At 41.4% G+C, this 23,477-nt stretch overlaps 1 protein-coding gene across 2 annotated transcripts in view; it reads left to right on the top strand.

The window, feature by feature from the left end:
* Nucleotides 1-3,370: 3,370 nt before the first annotated feature.
* Nucleotides 3,371-23,477, top strand: part of TTC39C (tetratricopeptide repeat domain 39C) — a 73,643-nt gene continuing 53,536 nt past the window's right edge. For both annotated transcript variants that reach the window (XM_050941996.1, XM_050941997.1), the window contains exon 1: nucleotides 3,371-3,598. In XM_050941996.1, the coding sequence (XP_050797953.1) occupies nucleotides 3,462-3,598 (137 nt within the window). In that variant the 5' untranslated portion in view covers nucleotides 3,371-3,461. The remainder of the gene's footprint in view (nucleotides 3,599-23,477) is intronic.

Raw genomic sequence — 23,477 nt, forward strand, 5'->3', positions numbered from 1 at the left:
CTTGTGACCAGTTACTGGAATGTAAGAAAAGTTTATTAGGCTGACCTCAAGGTTCAAGAACAGGATACGTGGGACTTGAGCTATGCAAAAATAAAATAAGTCCAACTTCTGATAAAATGTATTTCTCCTCCAGTTTTCTGAGATCTTTTTCCCAAAAATCAACATTCCATTGATAGTTATTTATAAAATTTACTTCAGATGCATGGTGGTATTAGAAATCTTTAAAGTAAGATGAAAAATGATGACACTATGGATGTGTATCTTCTCTGTTTCTGAAAAAGGGGATAATAAAGCTACACTGCTACAAATAGGTGTATTGAGGAATAATTAATTAGTAATAATTAGTAATAAAACACTCTTTAAAAAGAATAATGCTGTACAAATGCACTTCATATGTTGTGAACTACTAAAGTGACATTAAGAATGAGTGGTGGTTTAGGGGGAAGGTGGGGCGGAAAGGACACATTAACCAGTACAAATCCCATATGTTGCTCTGTTCATTTAGGTTTTCTCATTACCACAGCCCATCTTGTAAACTGAATCAGCAATTCCATGTCCCCTGTGTAAATCAACCTAACCTTAATCCATCCTCAGATCTGCTAACGCCCTTATCACTATGCAACATACAATGCAACTTGCAGCATTGCTGATCTCAGCTGCTGACATGCTCTGCACTAAAGTGCTGAAATGCAGTTTATAATAGAGGCACTATAAAACTATGGCTGATAGGCAGTAAAACTCACACCGCAAAAGTCACATTGCCCTACCACTGATGTTTAAATAGATTACATTTCTCCTCGTCTGAGTGAAATGCAGTCTTATACTGCAAAACTATTCCATGGATTTATACTTTTCTGAAGTGGTAATTCATTTCCTAACTGTAAGACAGACAACTAGTTTGCTGAGTAGTAACAACAGCATTTGGTACAGAACATAGATTAGCAGTAGTAACTCTACCAGAATGGTCCAGAGAAGCCAGAAGACAAAACGGCAAGGATTCCAAGCTCCTTACACACTGGAGCTACAGAACAATGGTGATGAATATTGAGGGATAGTTCAGTGGTTTGAGCAATAGCCTCCTAAACCCAGGGTTATGAGTTCAATCCTTGAAAGGGCCATTTAGGGAACCGGGATGAAAATCTGTCTGGGGATTGGTTTAAGCAGAGGGCTGGACTCAGTGATCTCCTGAGTTCCCTTCCAACTCTGATATTCTATAACCCAGGGCCCTATGCTGAAGTTATTCACACACAAAGGCTGGGAAACTACATGAATCTGGGGAATAGGGGGGTGGCTGTTTGCTTCTCAGTGGCAGTGATTAGCCTTCAATATCTGTAGCTGTCAGGAAACCCACAGACCATGTATTTCTGCATTGCTTCTTGGACTCACTGGTTACATGGCTGCAAAGAGTGGCTGCCCCCAGAATCACACTTAAGAGTGTGATTCTATCTGAGTCAGTGTTATTTAACAACAGGTAGAGGGGCAGTGATGCTGCCTCAATCCCATCCCTTCTAGGTGTAAGGGAAAGCAAAAAGCATACTGTGGAGCTCTCTTTTCCTCATTCTCTACCTACCCTGAAGATAAATAGATTTGTATTTTGCTCCACTCAAATTTCTTGGAGGGTTTCAGGACTGTGAAGATGGTAGCGTCTTGTATCTTAACAAAACTGAATCCAGGAAGAAGAGTCTCTTGTTTAGGGAAGATGGGGGGAGTTTAACAGTGTGTTAAATTATAATTGTTTGGGTTAGGATTGATACCTTTATGGTAGTTCACTTGTCCATTGCTCACTCAATGATCTGCATGATTTGGATTTAAATGAAACTAAAAAAAGGGCTGCTCTGGCATGGACGTTAGGCTTTACAGTCAACTTCAGGGGGAAGTTCCCATTACCACTAGTAGGTACACTTGTGAGAGGCATAGATGCTGGAACTAAGGATGCTGCTGCACCCCCTGGCTTCAAGTGGTTTCTATTATATACATGGTTTACAGTCTGGTTCAATGGCTCTCAGCACCCCTAGTGAGGGGTGGGGTAAACCCATGAGTGGTGCCCATTGGCAGAATGGATAGGGAGAGCTGCAAAGGCATTGCACTAGGAAAAACCAAAAACCTTCAGTCTGTAAAGCAGTGAATTCTTCCTCTTTTACCAGTAGTAAAATCATTTTAAAAAATGAAATTAAAAAAAGCAATGAAAAGTGAAAGCTGCAATGCAGAGAAAGAAAAGGCTGAGCTTCCCGGCTACACAGCTCTAGGGGCTCAGCTGCCGCAGCCTGAGACACTATGTCTCATACGAGGGAAATAGAGGATTCTGCACAAGGACTCGGAACTATTAATAGCTCTTCTGCTAGCTGTGCAGCTGGAGAGCACTCATGCTGCTGCATGTGCTAGGTGCACCAATGCAGTGAAGAGGGAGTGTTGGGAGAAGGACATGAGAAAATGCAAAGAGTGAGGAAGGAAACTCAGAAAAGCTCCAGGCACAAACTCCCTCCTACCCTGTACATGGGACTCCTGCCCTATCCCCCTCCAAAAAACCTCCAACCCAGCCTGTTCCCTGGAGTCCACAGAATTAATATTTTGAGGAAGTTTGCGGGGAGCGGGGGATTTCGGTGTGTGGAAGGGAGCTGGTAAATGCACATTCTCTTGTGCATTACAGGATGAAAATGCTTAAAAACCACTATGTATGTACAATGGCAATTTTGTACTTGTTAAGCGGTCCAGTTGGATTCTGGAGGGAGAAGGTGGGTGAGGTAATACCTTGTATTGGACCCAACTTGTGTTGAGGAGAGAGACAAGCTTTGGCACGACACAGCGCTCATCTTCAGGTCCCTCTGAGTTTGTGCAGTTAAGGGCCCCTCTGTACGGATCCCTTCGCAGGACTAGGTCCTAAATCCCCCTGCTTATCCTCCCAAGCTGGTGGTGGATCACTGCGGGCTCGGGCAACCCGTGTCGCCCAGCTGGCGGCGGCGGCTCTGCACTTTGCTCCGGGCACAGTTCGCTACCGCTCCACGCAGCCGCTGGCTGCACCCCAGGCTGGGAACTGGCTGCGGGAGCTGGACCCAGCTCCCTGCCGCTGTCCCTGTTGGCGATGCTGCCCTCACCGCCCTTCTCCCCGGCTTGGCCCCTCTAGGAGCTCCTGAGCCCCGCGCGCGCCCAGCCGCAGCCGCTGCGCGGCCCCTCCAGCCCCGTTCCACCCCCGGCCCGGCGGCTGCAGCAGCAGAAGCGCACAAGCGATAAGGGCAATAGCTTCGTTACCCACGCGCAGGCCTACCGCGCATGCGCGTTATCAAAGGCTTTGCTGTAGAGCAGGGGGCGCGCGAGCAGGCTCGGCACCGCAGCGGGCACCACAGCGAGGGAGCGGCCCAGGCTCCTCCCCCCCTCCGGTACGCGGCGCCGCCGGCCGGCTCCCCTCCCGCCTCCATCCCGCCGGAGGTGACAGGAGCCCGGGGAGCCGGCTCGGTCGCGCCGCCATGGCCGGGTCGCAGCAGCCGCTGGAGGACGAGGAGTCGCCGCTGCCTATCGAGGACGCGGAGCTGGCGCTGGCCGGGATCAACATGCTGCTGAACAACGGCTTCCGCGAGTCCGACCAGCTCTTCAGGAAATACCGGTACCAGCCCCGGTCCCTGCACCTGTCCCCTCGCACAGCCGGGCGCCAAGGGCAGGGGCTGCTCCCGCCCTCCCCCGCCGGGTACCGCGTCCCGCTGGCCCGAGCCGCCCCGTCCTCAGCCCCGGCGCAGCACCTCGGCTCCCCCCCCCCCGAGCCCTGCCCCGGCTCATCTCCCCCTTAGGGGCGGCGCGGCGCTCTCCGCCTCCCCCGCTGCGTGTGCCAAGCCCGCTCCGTTCTCCCCACGCAGCGTGGACAGGCGCTCGCTGCGCGCCCCGCCGGAGCGGGAGAGGCGGACATCCATCTACATGGCGGGTGTCGGGCTGCCAGAGCACTTCCTCGTGCAAACGGTTACGGCAGGAGGTGGCTTTGTGATGCCGTCAGGCTTTTCTCTCAGTTCCCCAGGGCAGATTAACCACTTAGCGCTACGTTTTGTTCCCCGAATTGTTCTGCGGGAAACAGACTGCCTGCCTCTGACTCTTAAACAGGTCCCAGCACTGCATGAGAAGGGAGGATTCACAGATTTCTGTTAGTAAATCTTAACTCTAGGGAAACATTTCAGTTTGTGATATTTGCAAACTGTTAGTCTGTATCGCCTGACTTGACAGAGGCGAACCACCATTTTTTTTTTAAATATAAAAACCAGGAGAATTTACCTTTCCTTGATGGGCACTAAATCTCACGATTACTGATGAGTAGCTAGGCATGTGCACAGAAGAACGAACAATAGGATTTGCTTAATATACTTGTCTTCCAGTGAAAACATCCTGAAGATTTTTAGTTTTTAAGCTTATGTGTGAGCAAGTGAGTTGGACTGAGACACTAGATAGTGACAGGAGGTAACTTGACTGCTACTGTGATGAAACCAGAAAATAACTAGACAATCTGTACCATGTGTTGTATCTAGATAAAGAAGTTGCTTTCTAGAAATTACTTGAATATAGTTGTGACAGTAGATATTAGTCTATGACTACAGTCATTTTAAGATAGTTAAGTTTCCTGCTTAGTTGAGAAGAATTAACTCTTTTCATAATGGCTGGAGCTCTGGCATTATAGTTGTTTTCTAATTTTATATGCACCACAGTGCTATTGTCTGTGCAGCAGAATATTCATTTAAGACCTAAATTGAGTTAAAAACAAGTCTGTGTTGGTGGTTTTGCAAGTACTTCATAGGCTTCCTTATTTTTTTCATTTATAAAAATTAAATTTTGGTACAAATACAACTATTTTTGGTGGAGAGGGAAGTGATGACTGAAGAACTAAAAAAACCTATTTTATTTTATGTATTAATAATTGCATGTTCAGCAGATTGTTCATCTTGTTATAGGGAACCTTTGTTTCTGAAAAATTTCATAAAATCTGTTGATTTAGTTTTCTCGTTATTCTAAATTGATTATTACAATGTAAATATCAAAGGGAAAATCACTGTTACACAGACTATTTTAGTAAACTGTATTTGCCTGGATCAAAGTTTATCAGTCTTGTTCATATTATGAACCCATATTCAGGGACTGAAATATCCCTCCTCAGATCTCTCAATCAGTTTCCCTTTGGGCTTAAAATGAGGTGCCTCATGATTCCATGCCATGGTTAATTTTGACACTTGAGGACTAATTGTGAACAGCTGGTCAAATCTGATTTACTTGAAAATGGATTATAAGTGGTATTATGATTCATAGGTTAAGAATCACTGGCCTACTTGCAACTTTAACTGCAAAAGTCCAGATCTTTTGAAATACTTTGTTCCTAAATAATTTAAGTGATCAGAACTTCATGTAGAAATGAAAATGGGAGAAAATGTCCAAGGCTGACTGTTTAACCATAAACTGTAGATTTCCAGCCTAGAAATAAGATAGTTTAGGCATAAGATATAATTTGTGTTTTAACTTTTCAGACTGTTTTCCTGCCAATTTTCCTTTTTTGTATGTTTGTGTCAGATATGTTCTTGCTAACCAGAACCGAAGAAACATCATTAACTTCCAAGTAGCTATCGGTCATTTAGCAATATATTTTTATCCTTTTGTGCTTGAAAGTAAAGTCTTAGAAACAGCTCCTAATTGGAAGTGCTCTTCCAAAGAACAGCTTCTTGCTGCATTGAGAGACCTGCAGTTTGTCACATTTAGAGATTAACATCTGTCTTATTAACATTAGTGACACTCAGAAAGTTGTTTGGAAGAATGTGCATTTAGCATATTAATTTATGCATGTTTCTTCAAATATATATTTTACCTATGGTAGAAATTGTTTTATAGCCCTCTTCATCCAGCTAGTTTAAGCTTTTGAAACAGACCTATGTCATTTTCAAATGGCTTCTGAAAATGGATTGATTTCAGAAAGAGAGTGAAGCAGAAATCAGTAAAAAGAACAGGAGTACTTATGGCACCTTAGAGACTAACAAATTTATTTGAGCATAAACTTTCATGGGCTACAGCCCACTTCATGGGATGCATGCAGTGGAAAATACTGTAGGAAGATATATATACACTCAGAGAACATGAAACAATGGGTGTTAGCATACACACTCTAACAAGAGTGGTCAATTAAGGTGAGCTATTACCAGCAGGAAAGAGAGAAACTTTTTGAGTGGTAATCAAAATGGTCCATTTACAGCAGTTGACAAGAAGTTGTGAGGAACAGTGTGTGTGTGTGTGTGGGGGGGGAATAAACATGGGGAAATAGTTTTACTTTGTGTAATGACCCATCTATTCCCAGTCTTTATTTAAGCCTAATTAAATGGTGTCCATTTTGCAAATTAATTCCAGTTTAGCAATCTCTCATTGGAGTCTGTTTTTGAATTTTTTGTTGTTATATTCTTGCGACTTCTAGGTCTGTAATTGAGTGACCAGGGAGATTGAAGTGTTCTCAGACTGGTTTTTTAATGTTCTAATTCTTGACGTCTGATATGTGTCCATTTATTCTTTTACGTAGAGACTGTCCGGTTTGGCCAATGTACATGGCAGAGGGACATTGCTGGCACATGATGGCATATATCACATTGGTAGATGTGCAGGTGACGGAGCCTCTGATAATGTTGCTGATGTGATTAGGTCCTATGATGGTGTCCCCTGAATAGATATGTACACAGAGTTGGCAACGGGCTGTGTTGCAAGGATAGGTTCCTGGGTTAGTGTTTTTGTTGTGTGGTCTGTGGTTGCTGGTGAGAATTTGCTTCAGGTTAGGGGACTGTCTGTAAGCAAGGACTGGCCTGTCTCCCAAGATCTGTGAGAGTGATAGATCGTCCTTCAGGATAGGTTGTAGATCCTTGATGATGCGCTGGAGAGGTTTTAGGTGGGGCTGAAGGTGACGGCTAGTGACGTTCTGTTACTTTCTTTGTTGGGCCTGTCCTGTAGTAGGTAACTTCTGGGTACTCTTCCGGCTCTGTCAATCTGTTTCTTCACTTCAGCAGGTGGGCATTGTAGTTGTAAGAACTCTTGATAGAGATCTTGTAGATATTTGTCTCTCTCTGAGCAAATGTGATTTTATCATAGAGCAAATGTGATTTTATCATAGAGCTTTATTGTAGCCAATGGATCCTATGGTGTCGTCTGGATGAAAGCTGGAGGCATGTAGGTAAGTATAGCTTGTCCGAGACCAATGCAGGTTCGAGTGAGGAAAATCAAAACGTGACAGATTGAAAGTTCAAAACCACGTGGCTGTTTATTGATGGGGGATAAGTTGCAACTTGGGCTGGGGAGGAGCGTTTTTACCAACAATACTATTAGAACGAGAATATTTACACAACTTGAAATGACCTATTTACAACCAACAACAGGAAGCCAAATGATCTGTGATTAACTGCTCACCAGAAATTAGAGCAGATACATCAAACTGAGTAAACTATATACATTAACCAAATATTGTAAAGTAAAATGATTAACCACAATAGCAATCAATACAACAATTTAACTTTCATATACTATATACATAACTTGGTACCAAGTAAAAGAGGGGAAGAAGGAAGAAGCTAAGTAGACAGAGTATTTACAGCAATTAGAATGCATATACCACACTCCAGGCGCACCTGACCAGCAGTACAGACAACAGGGGCATGACGAATTGGCGGGAAATAATGCGTAACGACACGACCCGAGCCGGCTAAATCCGCAGGAGACCCTTCTGGCTGAAAGGGTGATCAGGCCTTCCAGCTAACATGCGGATATTCCTGCAGATTTTGGCGCGAGACATGGTTTTATTCGAAGGCTGTTACTCGTGTCAGCATCTGATTGGTCCTTAGCTCCTTCACCTTCCAGGTTCCGAGCTGGAGCCCTCCACGTAAACAGGACACGGCACACTACCCTGGTATTTTTGCACAAGGCACTAGCCTGACCCCTAGGTGACCAGGCAAAAAGAGCAGGAAATGCACATGGCACTATAATGTAGCACACCGCCCTACGGTGTTGCACACGGTACCAATGTGACCTTTTGACCGACAATTGACCAAACAGACGCCGTGTTTGAGCGTAGGCTTTAGGGCTGCGACATAGCTGTCAGTAGGTTTCCAGTATAGGGTGGTGTTTATGTGACCATTGCTTATTAGCACTGTAGTGTCCAGGAAGTGGATCTCTTGTGTGGACTGGTCCAGGCTGAGGTTGATGGTGGGGTGGAAATTGTTGAAATCATTAGAATTCCTCAAGGGCTTTTTTTCCATGAGTCCAGATTAATGAAGATGTCATCAATGTAGTGCAAATAGAGCAGGGGCATTAGGGGACGAGAGCTGAGGAAGCATTGTTCTAAGTCAGCCGTAAAAATGTTGGCATACTGTGGGGCCATGCGGGTACCCATAGCAGTGCCGCTGATTTGAAGGTATGTGTTGTTCCCAAATGTGAAATAATTATGGGTGAGGACAATGTTCTGCCACCAAGTTTGCTGTGACATTATCAGGGATACTGTTCCTGATAGCTTGTAGTCCATCTTTGGGTGGAATGTTGGTGTAGAGGGCTTCTGCATCCATAGTGGCTAGGATGATGTTTTTAGGCATATCACCAATGGATTGTAGTTTCCTCAGAAAGTCAGTGGTGTCTCGAAGATAGCTAGGAGTGCTGGTAGCATAGGGCCTGAGGAGGGAATCTACATAGCCAGACAATCCTGTTGTCAGGGTGCCAATGCCTGAGATGATGGGTCATCCAGGATTTCCAGGTGTATGGATTTTGGGTAGCAGATGGAATACCCTCGCATGCGGTTCTAGGGGTGTGTCTGTCTGTGCGGATTTGCTCTTGTGCTTTTTCAGGAAGTTTCTTGAGCAGATGGTGTAGTTTCTTTTGGTAACCCTCAGTGGGATCAGAGGGTAATGACTTGTAGAATGTGGTGTTGGAGAGCTGCCTAGCAGCCTCTTGTTCATATTCCGACCTATTCGTGATGATATCTCCGCCTTTTTGATTATGATGTCACAGTTGTTTAAGATCCTATGAAGCATATTAATTCAGGTCTGTAATCATAAATTCATAATCAGTTTATGGGAACATGGTGACAGTCTGGATGTGCCACTGAGTACTGATCATCCCAAATCTGTCTGAAGTTTTCTTGCTCCCTCTGCCCTACCTACAGCACATGTGGCCCTGTTCCCCACTTCCCTGCATCTCCCCCCGCCCCCCAAACACGCATGAGCTTTTAATACCACATATATTTGAAAACTGACCATAATTCAGTTCTTAAGGAAGGAAAATTGGATTGGGAATGAAATCCTAACTGGGCCTCCCTGCATATTACCCAGTAATACAGTGTTGGCTCTCAGTGGATATTCACTATAACTCAGTGGCTCTCAACCTTTCCCGACTACTGTACCCCTGTCAGGAGTCTGATTTGTCTTGCATACTCCCCCAAGTTTCACCTCACTTAAAAACTGTTTGCTTATAAAATCGGACATAAAAATACAAATGTGTCACAGCACATAATTACTGAAAAATTGCTTACTTTCTCATTTTTGCCATATAATTATAAAATAAGTTAGTTGAAATATAAATATTGTACTTACATTTAAGTGTATAGTGTATATACAGCAGTATAAAGTAGTAATTGTCTATATGAAATTTTAGTTTGTACTGACTTTGTGAGTGCTTTTTAAGTAGCCTATTGTAAAATTAAGCAAATATCTAGGTGAGTTGATGTACCCTCTGGAAGACCTTAGTACCCCCAAGGGGTAGCTCTGGTAGAGAACCACTGAACTGACTCATAAGAGAGCTAATTTTTCCTCAGTGTTATGAACAGAAATTTAAGCAAGAAAGTAATAACTTTTTTGTCTCTGTGTAAGCAGCCTATATAAATAGATATCTACTTGTAGACCAAACTAACTAGGCAGTTGAACCAGTCTATTACATGTTAAGTCATGCAAATAATTGCAACTGGAATGACTGCTTTTGTAAACTAATTGACATCTTGTTGGGACAAAACTTATGACTTGCCATATGTTAAAGCACACCTGACAGAGGATGATCATCGAGGCTTGAAAAATGAGTTTGATGTTAGTGAACAGGCAGCTTTCCTGGATGAATATTATCAACTTCTATAGAGACTTTTTTTTTTAAATAAAAACTTAAATTCTAGCCATAATGGTTGTCATGACAACCTTCTAAACAACCATGAACCAAATATAAATTGGTTAAATGTTGTCTTAACTCTGCAGACAGACAGCTCCAGTGCCTCTCTGGGGTACTTGTACAATAGAATCTCAGAGTTACAAATACCAGAATTACAAACTAACCAGTCAACCACACACCTCATTTGGAACCGGAAGTATGTAATCAGGCAGCAGCAGAGATTAAATAAATAAAACACATTACAGTACTATGTTAAACATAAACTACTGAAAAAAGGGAAAGCAGCATTTTTTTCCTGCAAATACAGCTTTAAAACCTTACTTAGTCAATGTTCAGTTGTAAACTTTTGAAAGAACAGCCATAATGTTTTTTTCAGAGTTACGAACAACCTCCATTCCTGAGGTGTTTGTAACTCTGAGGTTCTACTGTATCTTTGTCAGGTTGTCAGAGAATAAAAACTCACTGGAGTTTTGTCAGATTTCACTGATGGCTGTTCAGAATTTTTTGAGCAACACTGAAAATAATACAAACAGGTTAATTTTATTCTTGTGCTTGTGAAAGCAACAATGGAAATAGACCTGGAAATCGAGTTGTTGAAAAAGGGTTCCAGAATCAAAGGCGATGGGAAGAGAGTGTCTGTAAGCCTATCTGCTACCTCAAGATTGGTACTCTGAGAATGATCTTTTCCTCTTCTGCTTGCCACAGTAGAGAGAGTAAGGGTCTGCAACTCTGACTCCTCCTAACTAGACACTGACACAAAAGATGAAGCCTCCATGTAGGCATTGTGACAGCCTCTTGTTAAGAATCCAGAAACCTTTCCAAGACATTTGGCTTCTCACCTGAGTGTTGCCCTTCTTAATTGTTTTGCTATAAGTTGTGATAAAATTTTCAAGCTATAGTGCATGCATGGCGTGGGGAAAGATAAATGTAAGAAACAAGAAAAGTGTGATAGAGAAACTTTTATGGGGAGAAAAGAATATAGGGCAGGATGTAGAGAACATAATGCAGGGGAAGATCTAAAGGGATAGCGGAAAAGAGGAAGAAGACATACGAAAATGCAGGAAAACAGCAACAGGATCGGTGTGGAAAGGAGATAGTGGAGAAAGACAGAAAGGAAAAGAAGGTTAAAAATAAAAGTGAGAAGAGTACAGTAGGAACTCAGTTACAAACACCTTGGGAATGGAGGTTGTTCGTAACCCTGAAATGTTCATAACTGAAGAAAACGTTATAGTTCTTTCAAAAGTTTACAACTGAACTTTGACGTAAGACAGCTTTGAAACTTTACTATGCAGAAGAAAAATGCTCCTTTCTCTTTATTTTTTAAATATTTTATGTTTAACACTGTGTCATCGTGCCTCCATGGGTCACAACTGAGAATACCAAATTCAGAACAAGCTGCTGGGAAAAACGGCAGATACAGGCCAAAACTGGTGGTTATTCTGCCATAAGATGTACCAATCCAGCAATAAAAGTAAACTTGTGACTAAGCGAACCAGGCAGAGGAAAAGACGGGCTAGTGAAGGAGCAATAGAGCTCAGGAACAGGTTTGCAGAGTTGGAAAATGAAGAAGGGGCACAGCAGGTGGTCGCTGAAGGTGAGAGGGCAAGGAAGAAGAGAAGAGCAGCTAGCCCTATAAGGAGAGGTGAAGAGTCAATGGAGATGACAACAAACATGAGCCCCAGGAGGACACAGGATGGGTTGCAGAGGATTGCAAGGGTGAATAGGAATCTAGAGGACTTGCAACCAGAGGGAACAGGGGATAGACCGGAGAATTGCACCGTCACCAGGAGAAGGCAGGTCTACATAATTGGGGACTCCTTACTGAGAAGAACAGACAGGCCTGTAACCAGAGCTGATCTAGAGAACAGAAGGGTGTGCTGTTTGCTGGGTGCTGAGATACAGGATGTGGACCCGAGGCTGAAGAGGCTCTTAACGGGAGCTGGAAAGAATCCACTGATTGTCCTTCATGTGGGAACGAATGGTATGGCTAGATTCTCGCTGGAACTTAGCAAGGGAGACTATGCCAGGCTGGGGAAGACACTTAAGGAAATCGAGGCTCAGGTGATCTTCAGTGGGATTCTGCCTGTTCCTAGAGAAGGGCAACAAAGGTGTGACAAGATTTATGGCGATCAACAGATGGCTCAGGCAGTGGTGCTGTCACGAGGGCTTTGAGATGTATGGCCACTTGGAGGCATTCATGAACAGAGGACTGTTCTCTCGGGATGGACTTCACCTGAGTAGGGAGGGAAATAGACTTCTAGGATGGAGGCTCGCACAACTGATTAAGAGAGCTTTAAACTTGGAATTGGGGGGAGATGGTTGGGAGATGTCCAGGTAATCTCCACACCGGATTTTAACATTGAGAGGGAAGAAAACAAAGCAAGAAGGGGTACTGTTGTGGTTAGGAGAATGGACGTACGGAGGAAGGGTACTGTAGATACAATTCTAATAGGTGATACTGGCGGTAGAACATCTGGGCCTAATCAGATAAAGAATGTGAGTGAAGCCAAACAGCAAGAATTAAGATGTTTATACACCAATGCGAGGCGCGTAGGTAACAAAATGGAGGAACTAGAGTTACTGGTGCAGGAAGTGAAACCGGATATTATAGGGATAACAGAAACATGGTGGAATATTAGTCATGACTGGAGTACAGGTGTTGAAGGGTATCTGCTGTTTAGGAAAGAAAGAAATAAAGGCAAAGGTGGTGGAGTAGCATTGTATATAAATATTGAGGTAGACTGAAGAAATGAGAAGGGATGGAATGGTTAAGACAGAGTCTGTCTGGGCAAAAATGACATGGTAGAAAGCTACTAGAGCCTCCCCTGAGATAGTGCTTGGGGTGTGCTACAGACCGCCGGGATCTGATTTGGATATGGATAGAGACCTCTTTAATGTTTTTAATGAAGTAAATGCTAATGGGAATTGTGTGATCCTGGGAGACTTTAACTTCCCAGATATACACTGGGGGACAAGTGCTAGTAATAATAATAGGGCTCAGATTTTCCTGGAGGCGATAGCTGATGGATTCCTTTACCAAGTAGTTGCTGAACCAACAAGAGGGGATGCCATTTTAGGTTTGGTTTTGGTGAGTAGTGAGGACCTCATAGAAGAAATGGTTGTAGGGGACAACCTTGGTTCAAGCGATCTTGAGCTAATTCAGTTTAAACTAAATGGAAGGATAAACAAAAATAGATCTGAGACTAGGGTTTTTGATTTCAAAAGGGCTAACTTTAAAGAATTAAGGAAATTAGTTAGGGAAGTGGATTGGACTGAAGAACTTGGGGATCTAAAGGTGGAGGAAGCCTGGAATTACTTCAAGGCGAAGTTGCAGAACCTATCAGAAGCCTGCATCCCAAGAAAGAGGAAAAAATTCTTAGGCAGGAGTTGTAGACCAAACTGGATGAGCAAGCATCTCAGAGAGGTGATTAACAAAAAGCAGAAAGCCTACAGGAAGTGGAAGATGGGAGGGATTAGCAAGGAAAGCTACCTTATTGAGGTCAGAACATGTAGGGATAAAGTGAGAAAGGCCAAAAGCCATGTAGAGTTGGACCTTGCAAAGGGAATTAAAACTAGTAGTAAAAGGTTCTATAGCCATATAAATAAGAAACAAAGAAAGAAGAAGTGAGGACCGCTAAACACTGAGGATGGAGTGGAGGTTAAGGATAATCTAGGCATGGCCCAATATCTAAACCAGTGGTCCCCAACCTTTTCGTCTGGTGCGCACCAGATGAAGGACCGTGGCAGCGGCGGCGGCATTTTGGAGGCGATGCATCTCGATGACGTTCCTTGTCAGCAGCAAGCAGTGTCATCCAGAGGCGTCGCCGCCGAAATGTTGCCGAAATTCGGCAACATTTCGGTGAATGCTCGACCGCCTGCCAGGACGCAGGTGCATTTAGATGCCCCCGCGAGCTCCGTGTTGGGGACCCCTGATCTAAACAAATACTTTACCTCAGTCTAATGAGGAGGCTAATGAGGAGCTTAGGGATAATGGTAGGATGACAAATAGGAATGAGGATATGAAGATAGGTTTTAGTGCATCTGAGATAGAAGCCAAGCTTGAACAGCTTAATGGGATGAAATCAGGGGGCCCAGATAATCTTCATGCAAGAATATTAAAGGAACTGGCACATGAAATTGCAAGCCCATTAGCAAGAATTTTTAATGAATCTGTAAACTCAGGGGTTGTACCGTATGACTGGAGAATTGTTAACATAGTTCCTATATTTAAGAAAGGGAAAAAGGTGATCTGGGCAACTACAGGCCTGTCAGTTTGACATCTGTAGTATGCAAGGTCTTGGAAAAAAATTTGAAGGAAAAAGTAGTCAAGGACGTTGAGGTCAATGTTAATTGGAACAAAATACAACATGGTTTTACAAAAGGTAGATTGTGCCAAACCAACCTGATCTCCTTCTTTGAGAAGATAACAGATTTTTTTTAGACAAAGGAAATGCAGTGGATCTAATTTACCTGTATTTCAGTAAGGCTTTTGATATAGTTCACATGGGAAATTATTAGCTAAATTGGAAAAGATGGGGATCAATATGAAAATTGAAAGGTGAATAAGGAATTGGTTAAAGGGAGACAACAGCGGATTGTACTGAAAGATGAATTGTCAGGCTGGAGGGAGGTTACTAGTAGAGTTCCTCAGGAATCGGTTTTGGGACCAATCTTATTTAATCTTTTTATTACTTACCTTGGCACAAAAAGTGGGAATGCACTAATAAAGTTTGCAAATGACATGAAGCTGGGAGGTATTGCCAATACAGAGAAGGACTGGGATATCATACAGGAAGATCTGGATGACCTTGTAAACTGGAGTAATAGTAATAGGATGAAATTTAATAGTGAAAAGTGCAAGGTCATGCATTTAGGGATTAATAACAGGAACGATTGTTATAAGCTGGGGAGGCATCAGTTGGAAGTAACAGAGGAGGAGAAGGACCTTGGAGTATTGGTTGATCACAGGATGACTATGAGCCACCAGTGTGATATGGCTGTGGAAAAAGCTAATGCAGTCTTGTGATGCATCAGGCAAGGTATTTCCAGTAGAGATAAGGAGGTGTTAGTACCGTTATACAAGGCACTGGTGAGACCTCATCTGGAATACTGTGTGCAGTTCTGGTCTCCCATGTTTAAGAAGGATGCATTCAAACTGGAACAGCTTCAGAGAAGGGCTACTAGGAGGATCCGAGGAATGGAAAACCTGTCATATGAAAGGAGACTGAAAGAGCTTGCTTGGCTTGTTTAGCCTAACCAAAAGAAGGCTATGGGGAGATATGATTGCTCTCTCTAAATATATCAGAGGAATAAATACCAGGGAAGGAGAGGAATTATTTAAGCTTAGTACCAATGTGGACACAAGAACAAATGGATATAAACTTGCCATCAGGAAGTTTAGACTTGAAATTAGATGAAGGTTTCTAACCATCAGAGGACTGAAGTTCTGGAACAGCCTTCCAAGGGGAATAGTGGGGACAAAAGACATATCCGGCTTCAAGACTAAGCTTGATAAGTTTATGGAGGGGATGGTATAATGGGATAGCCTAATTTTGGCAAGTAATTCGTCTTTGACTACTAGCGGTAAATATGCCCAATGGCTTGTGATGGGATGTTAGATGGGGTGGGATCTGAGTTACTACAGAGAATTCTTTCCTGGGTGTCTTGTTGGTGAGTCTTGCCAACATGCTCAGGGTTTACGTGATCACCATATTTGGGGTCGGGAAGGAATTTTCCTCCAGGACAGATTGGCAGAAGCCCTGGAGGGGGTTTCGCCTTCCTGTGCAGCGTGGGGCACTAGTCACTTGCTGGAAGATTCTCTGCACCTTGATGTTGTTAAACCATGATTTGAGGACTTCAATGGCTCAGACACAGGTTTGATACAGGAGTGGGTGGGTGAGATTCTGTCGCCTGCATTGTGCAGGAGGTCAGACTAGATGATCATAATGGTCCCTTCTGACCTTAAAGTCTATGATTCTATCTCACCACACTGGCTCACAGGAAGTTAGAAATGCAGCCACCTTAGGTATTCCAGTCCTGTATTCAACACCCATACAGTAGACTTAATGATGAATGTTTATTTAAAATCAGTTTAATCAAACAAAAGGTTTTTCTGATCCCAAAGGACCAGCCACATACACAGGTCAATATATGACTCAGATCTTATCCAATAATCACACTGTTGCTGGTCCTCGAGTATCTAATATCTAAAGGCTTATTCGTAAAAAGAAAGAAAGATGAAAGTTAAAATTGGTTAAAGGAATCAAATACATACAACAATTGCAAAGTTCTTGGATCAGGCTTGTAGCAGTGATGAAATAAACTGCTGGCTTAAGTCAAGTCTTTGGTTGCTTCCAAATCATTGGAAGGTCCTCAGTCCCTTGATTAGAATGCTCCTATTAGTATAAGTTCAGAGGTTTGAGCAGGAAAGAAGTAAAATGGAGATGTTTCCAGGGCCTTTTATAGCTTCTGCCAAGTGAAGGGAAACCCATTGTGGAAAACTACAAAGAACAAGATTGTGTTCGGAGTCACATGGGCAAGTCATATGTCTATGCATGCTTCGCTTAGTCATAATAGAGGTCATCCCCCATACTCCTGTTGGAACATTCACAGGAAAGTCCATTAAGTGTAGATAGACATCTTCCATTGTGAGTTAAGTGGTCTTTGATGGACCATTCAATTCAAATAGTCCCTTCAGATGTGTGGGCTAAATACCTTGTAGGTGTTACCCCATGAGCAAACATTTGAAATACAGGTACATAGTTAATATCCGTAACTTCAGATGCAAAAATGATACATGCATACAAATAGCATAATCATATTCAGCAAGTCATAACCTCACCAGGGACACCTTACTTGACATATTTTGTACAAGATTTGTTGCAGTTATATAACAGTGGTAGCAACAATGATCTACATGGTCATGTTTTATCAGGTACAGTACAGTACTGTGTGTGACGTTATTTGCTTTTGGGGGGATGGGGTCGGGGGGCTCTCTGCTGCTGCCTGATTGCGTACTTCCAATGCCAAATATGGTGTGTGGTTGACTGGTCAGTTCGTAACTCTGGTGTTTGTAACTCTGAGGTTCTATTGTAATTCTATTGCATTACATTTTTTTAAAAGTAAAGTTGCTGATGTTGCACTGAAGTATAGTACGTGCATCTCATTCCTTTAAGTCGCCAAAGCACTGCTTTTGTGGGAGGATGTGGCAGCACTGTACTCTTTATTTGTCTTATTCCTTGAGCTACTAGTCTCTGGATTAATTATTCAGACCATCGTAGTTAGAAATGGAAAAGACCTATTGTTGTGAGTTCATGACTGCCTTGAACAGAGCATGGACCATTCTAATCCTTCTTTTCAAATATTTTTGTAAGTCACATGTTCTGAGGCATCTAAATATAGTAGTTGAAAAACTAGTAAATAAGAAGAAACAAAGCCCAATAATAATGACGTCGTTTAGTAATTCTGGGAAAGGGTAACAGAAGGACAGTCCACAGAAACAAGCATCAAATTCTTCATTACAGAAGAAAACAGAAGTTGAATTTGAAAGAGCACATAAAGCATCGATTAAGTGTTGAAATGGTATTTTAAATGAAATAAAAAAAAAGAGAAGTGAGTTCTAAAGAGCTCGGGCTAAAAGGTAAAGAGCAAGATATTTAGAAATGGGAATAGAAAAACAGGAAGGACGAATTACAATAATAGTGAATATAATTGAGATTTTTTTTAAGTGACAGTATAGAAGACTGCAAGACTAGGGAATGAAGTGAAGAGGGGAAGTCATATTAATAGTGAAGCAAAACAAATAAGAGACTTGCTGCATGCTTTTTCGGGAAGTCTAAAGAGAGAATTTTGGAACACCATCATAAGTAGAACTGCAGAAAATGAGGTAAAAGCTTTCGCACACAAACACCAGAATTTTCATTGGATGAGTAATAGAAAAACTGCAACTAGATTTTAAGATTTCTGTAAGATTTAACATGAAGAAACTTATTGTTTCAAGATAACATAAAGCTTCAAAGCAGTGACAGCTGAATGATGGGAGTTTTGTCCATTAGAAGACTGCAGTGGCAATGAAGAAAGGAGTTAGAAAAAAAAGAGCTTCTCTCAGATTTAAGGTAAGAGTCAGTACAATGACCAAGTATCAGAGGGGTAGCCGTGTTAGTCTGGATCTGTAAAAGCAGCAAAGAATCCTGTGGCACCTTATAGACTAACAGACGTTTTGGAGCATGAGCTTTCGTGCATGCATCTGAGGAAGTGGGTATTCACCCACGAAAGCTCATGCTCCAAAACGTCTGTTAGTCTATAAGGTGCCACAGGATTCTTTGCTGTTAGCACAATGACCAGTTGTTAAACAAATAAATTAAATGTCTCTAATTTTTTTAGACAGATTTTTAGCTTGAGTGGAAATTAATTCTTCCTGTTTTTCTCTTTCTGCATAGGTGGCTTTTACTAAAAGAAGAATGGCGTCTGTGTCTTTCATCCAGTGTTGATGTGTGGGAGGATGATTGTTTCTGCAATATACACAATACATTGCTAAGTTAATTGAGAGACGTACCTTTTCAATGCTATTTAGTGCAACTGGTAAACATATGTATGTTACAGAAACTATGTTCTAGTGGTATCTGAAGACCAGCACTGGAAATAGTAGTGCTGACTACTGTGACTATACAATAAATTACCTTGGTATCTACTGGTCATGAAAAATGGCAATTGCGTATATGTAAGATATATTCTATAACTAGTACTAAAACAAACTTAAAAGTTAATTCGGCAAGTATAAATTAAACACACATCTTACATTTCCTGCTTGCAATTAATGTTTAATGCAATTTAACTGGTGATACTGCTGATTCTGTAATATTAGGCCTCCACCGCAGTTTTGATGGTGGGAGCCTCACTGTCTGTGTGGCTCTCAGTGAAAGCCCTGGCTGCCCCACGTGGCTGACAGCTGGGAGTCCTGCCTTTCCCCCCTCCCTCCCAATGTTCCTGTTATCAGCTCTGGGCCCCCATTCACAGCCCTGGGCAACTGACAGCGGAAAAATCACAGAAAAGTAATAATGGATATTATTATTTTCAGTAACACTAAGGTCCATTATTACTTTTCCACAATTTTCCATGGCTTGTCTGCAACTCAGCTGCAATTTTTTGACAATCCCACATTTCAAGTAGATCTTTAGTCATTATACCAAAATCTTTCAGTTCATTAATTCTGAGATGAAATTGCTCATACAGCTAACATTGAATAAAGTGTTTAATAGTGTACATATGTCTAATGTTTTCTAAGATTATATTTGTATTTGCACAGGCTACATTATAATCTGTTAAAGGATTATTCATTGTTGGCTAAACAGACCAAAAAGATGTATATATTTTGTTTGTGAATGTTTTGTATTCCTAATGATTTGAGTGCCATTTTGAAAATATGTCAGTAGGTGTTATCAAATCCATCCATAAGTTTAGAAGGAATAATATTTTAATTTTCATTGTTTGGGAAGTACTTAAAATTATTTTCTGGAACAGATGATACATCTTGTATTTTGTTCATGATCTTCTGGTGCTATTTCATTATTTTAATGCATTGATAAGCCTATTTTTCAACTTCAGAATCTCATCAGTCACATTCTAATACTGTAGAATACGTTTCTAGATAACTGCTAAATTAGCAAGGAGGGGAAGGTCCTTAAGTATTGCTGCATGAATACTACCTAAAATTTTGATCAGAGCTAAAATATGGCAAGTTTTAGAACTTGTGTTTGTGGAAGCAGGGAGTTAGTGCTGTTTTTTTTAATTCCTGATTTCTGGAGACGTCTTAAAATAACAATGTATGTGGTGCTAGTATTTCAAAAGCCATACATGAAATCTTGGTTTCATGTGCATTTTATTAATCACTCGACTGGTAAGAGATGGGAGGCCTGAAGGTTCATTATCCATGCTCATTTCCTTGGGAAAGGATGAAGTGTCTCTTCTCTCTTGACAACTTATACTCCATGGCGTGGAAGATCAGCTGTGGAAGAAGTTGGAAATCTTTCTGAAGCTCCAGGAAAAAAGGGGGGTGGCAGTCTGTAGATATAAATGATGATTTAGTAGCTGTCATTCTTGCTAATTTACACACACGTATGCTCTTGTTGGGACTGTTCAGAGGTTTACAGTCTTGATCAGCGAGACTTGAGTTTAAAAACAAAACAGGGCAAAGGAATTTTTTTCCTGCGTTTGTCCTGCTGACTTTGAACAACATCAGAACAATCTAGAGGGCAAGGTTTCTGGCCCTGATGGTTAGAATTGGTAGCCTCCATCCAGAACAGCCAAAAACAAAAACAAAAAAACCCTCTCCTGTAGCAGTAAGAAGAGAGGCAGAGGAAAAGTGCAAAATTGGGGGATGTACTAAGCAGAAAGTACAGAAATGAGAAAAGTAGGAATTTGGGGGTTTTTTTTTTGTTTTTTTTGGCCAACAAGGAAAATGGGCAAGGGGTAGAAGTGTAGAATTTCATGAGAAAGGATGCTAGGGAACCAGGCTTTGAGAAGCCTGGAGGGGTAGCTCAGTGGTTTGAGCATTGGCCTGCTAAACCCAGGGTTGAGAGTTCAATCCTTGAGGAGGCCATTTGGGGATTAGTCCTGTTTTGAGCAGGGGGTTGGACTCTAGCTGATCTACTGAGGTCCCTTCCAACCCTAATAATGTATGATCTAAGCTCAGTGCTCCTACAAGGAAGGGGGAGATGAGCCCTAATTGTGCCTCTGTTATGAAAAGACTCAGAGAAGTGTCTTGAAGATTCTGGTGGAAAGCAGGCCTTCCCTTACCAGGAGCAGGGGCTAGCTAAAGGAAGCTGATCTTTCAACTCCCCTCATCAAGGGGTAAATTCATGTTTAGAGAATAGAGGATCTTTTACCTAGACACTTGAATCCCTCAGTTAGGTTTCAAAAATAACCTTGAATGAATGAAAATAGACGCTTAGTCCACATAGCTGCCACAAGTTAATAGCTTCCCTTCAGCTTCTTTGGCGAAAACTTCAGATTGCATTTGCTGTATCAGAATTATTCTAGGGATTCTTGTTTTAAAACTAATGACACTACCTACTGTAGTATGTGTGCATAAATATATATCCTATTCTCTTGAAATCCGTATAACAAAAGAGGTGGCTTAAAACCCTAAAAAACTGAATTCTGTGAACTTCCACAACTGTAGACTTTATCTTTTACTGTGCTGCTTCACTGTTGATATGCTATTAGCCATTCTGGAGGCCACTCGCTGGCTTGAATTTTCACTGCTTTGTAGAAGTGGCTTGCAGATTTTACAGCTATCCAAGTTGTCATTTGTTTTGCAGAGGCAACTGACACTCGAGTGGTAGCATCTTTCGATATAATGGGGTACTGTATATAAATACTGTCTGAAAGTTGGTGTAGATTCTGCTGAAGCTATCATGCATTAAACTCACATTTACAAAAGTACTTAATTTCTGCAAGGAGCTATCAAACCTTACATATAGAAATCAAATGAAATACTTCACAGAATATTGTAATAAACAACAATAGAGCACACAGGTAATGGAAAAATAGTGGTGCACACATCAGAGGCACATAGACATATGAATTTGACTAAACCTAAATCTCATTTTTATGATCTCTTTATTTCTTAAAATGCCTTAATTGTTGCATTATTTTCACCTAAAGCCCCCAGGGAAGGGGAAGAGCAAGCTCCTCTCTTTCCTCTGAAACAAAATTAGCTATATTAAGAGCCATAATGAAATGAACTACACTAGCATAATTGTATTGTGGCGTCTAGCAGCAGTGCTGTCATTAAGATAGTATAAATACTTGTTCATCCTGTTTTTATAGTATTTTACTGTAAAAAACACCTTCTGCCCTGCAGCTAGATATCCAAGGTAATAGTTAAGGATTTTCAAACATATTTCTGTACTACTTTTATTTGAAACATGTTTTTGAGGTTTATAGTTGTGTAGACTTTAATATTGAAAAGATGTTGCAAAATATTACTTAACAAATATCTGCTGCACAGATACAACCTATTTTTTTCACTTCCATTCAACAAGCTGGGTAAGGATTTTTATAATGTTGTAAGTAAGCTATTATCTATTATAATAAAGTAATTGCCTAAGTAGAATAACTGATGAAGAAAGAAAATAGCCAGTGTGGCAGTATTGATTTTGATATCTTTTTCTAAAGCACAGGGAAGTCTTTAGAAATAATTGGCAATGTTTACAGAATGCATTTGAGCAAACAAAGGGCAGGAGAATTGATGTAATACTACTGTTTTACACGAGAAAGATGATAAATGAGATCTAAGGAACTACAGACGTATTGATCACTAGCTTAGCACCTAGAAAGAGACCACCAACACACTTAATGCATGATTTCACTGCCGTAGGTGATCTCAAAGACAATTCAGCTATTGGATTTTTTTCACTTAAATTCCATATTTTAAGATGAACATTTTTAAAGTAATAACTTCTTACAATAAGTTCCTGTTTTAAGAAATGTGGGGCTAAAGCAGTTTTAGTGTTATGTTCACTTGAGAAATATACAGCCACATGAGCTTCATAGTTTTTTTTTCCCCAAAAAATAATCTTAAGGGGAATAGAGTAAACTACGGTAGCACAGTCCCTCTGCAACTCCTTGCAAATTGTTTAATGGTGATAGATGTTCACTGCCCTTCATGTCTTTAAGAGAAAATCACCCCCCCAACCTTATTTAAAAAAAAATAACATATATTGATGCACATTTCATTCTGGTTCAGTGTTTTCCTCTTAAATTCCAGGAAAAGCTTAGCAAATAAGGAGCTACTGACTTCAAAAGAGTGTAAATCTCTTTCCAGCACTTTACTGGCTAATATTTTTTTATGGTGATCTATACTTCAAAGCCATAAATCCTCATCAAGAAAATAGCATTGATGCTTGAGACCATCAAAAAGAGTGATGCGGATCACGATGTTAATGTACATTGCTGGCTAGGAAACCAGACTAACGGATGCAGCAAAATGAAGTGACAGGCAACATTAAGATGATTAGGAGGCACAAATATCAATGGATAGGATATGTTGCTATAAAAAGAAACCCACTGAATAATGATAATTTTGGAAACAGCTGTAGGCAGTGGCATGGCAAGGAGATGGGTAAAATACCCACCCAAACAAAAAAGAGAGAAATTATTAAATAAAATGTAGAAATTATGTGAGTACAAAGAATTGGAGAGAATGTGTAAAATGCTGGAAGCCTAATCTGATGCAGGATGAATGGGAGGGAGTGACTCTAGAAGAACTAGTTGCTCATTGAGAAACTAATAGTTTAATATCTTGCAGATTAGTGTAAAATTACTCATGCTGCTATAAAGACCCCAAT

Source organism: Gopherus flavomarginatus, chromosome 2, assembly GCF_025201925.1.
Source record: "Gopherus flavomarginatus isolate rGopFla2 chromosome 2, rGopFla2.mat.asm, whole genome shotgun sequence".
Lineage (NCBI taxonomy): Eukaryota > Metazoa > Chordata > Testudines > Testudinidae > Gopherus > Gopherus flavomarginatus.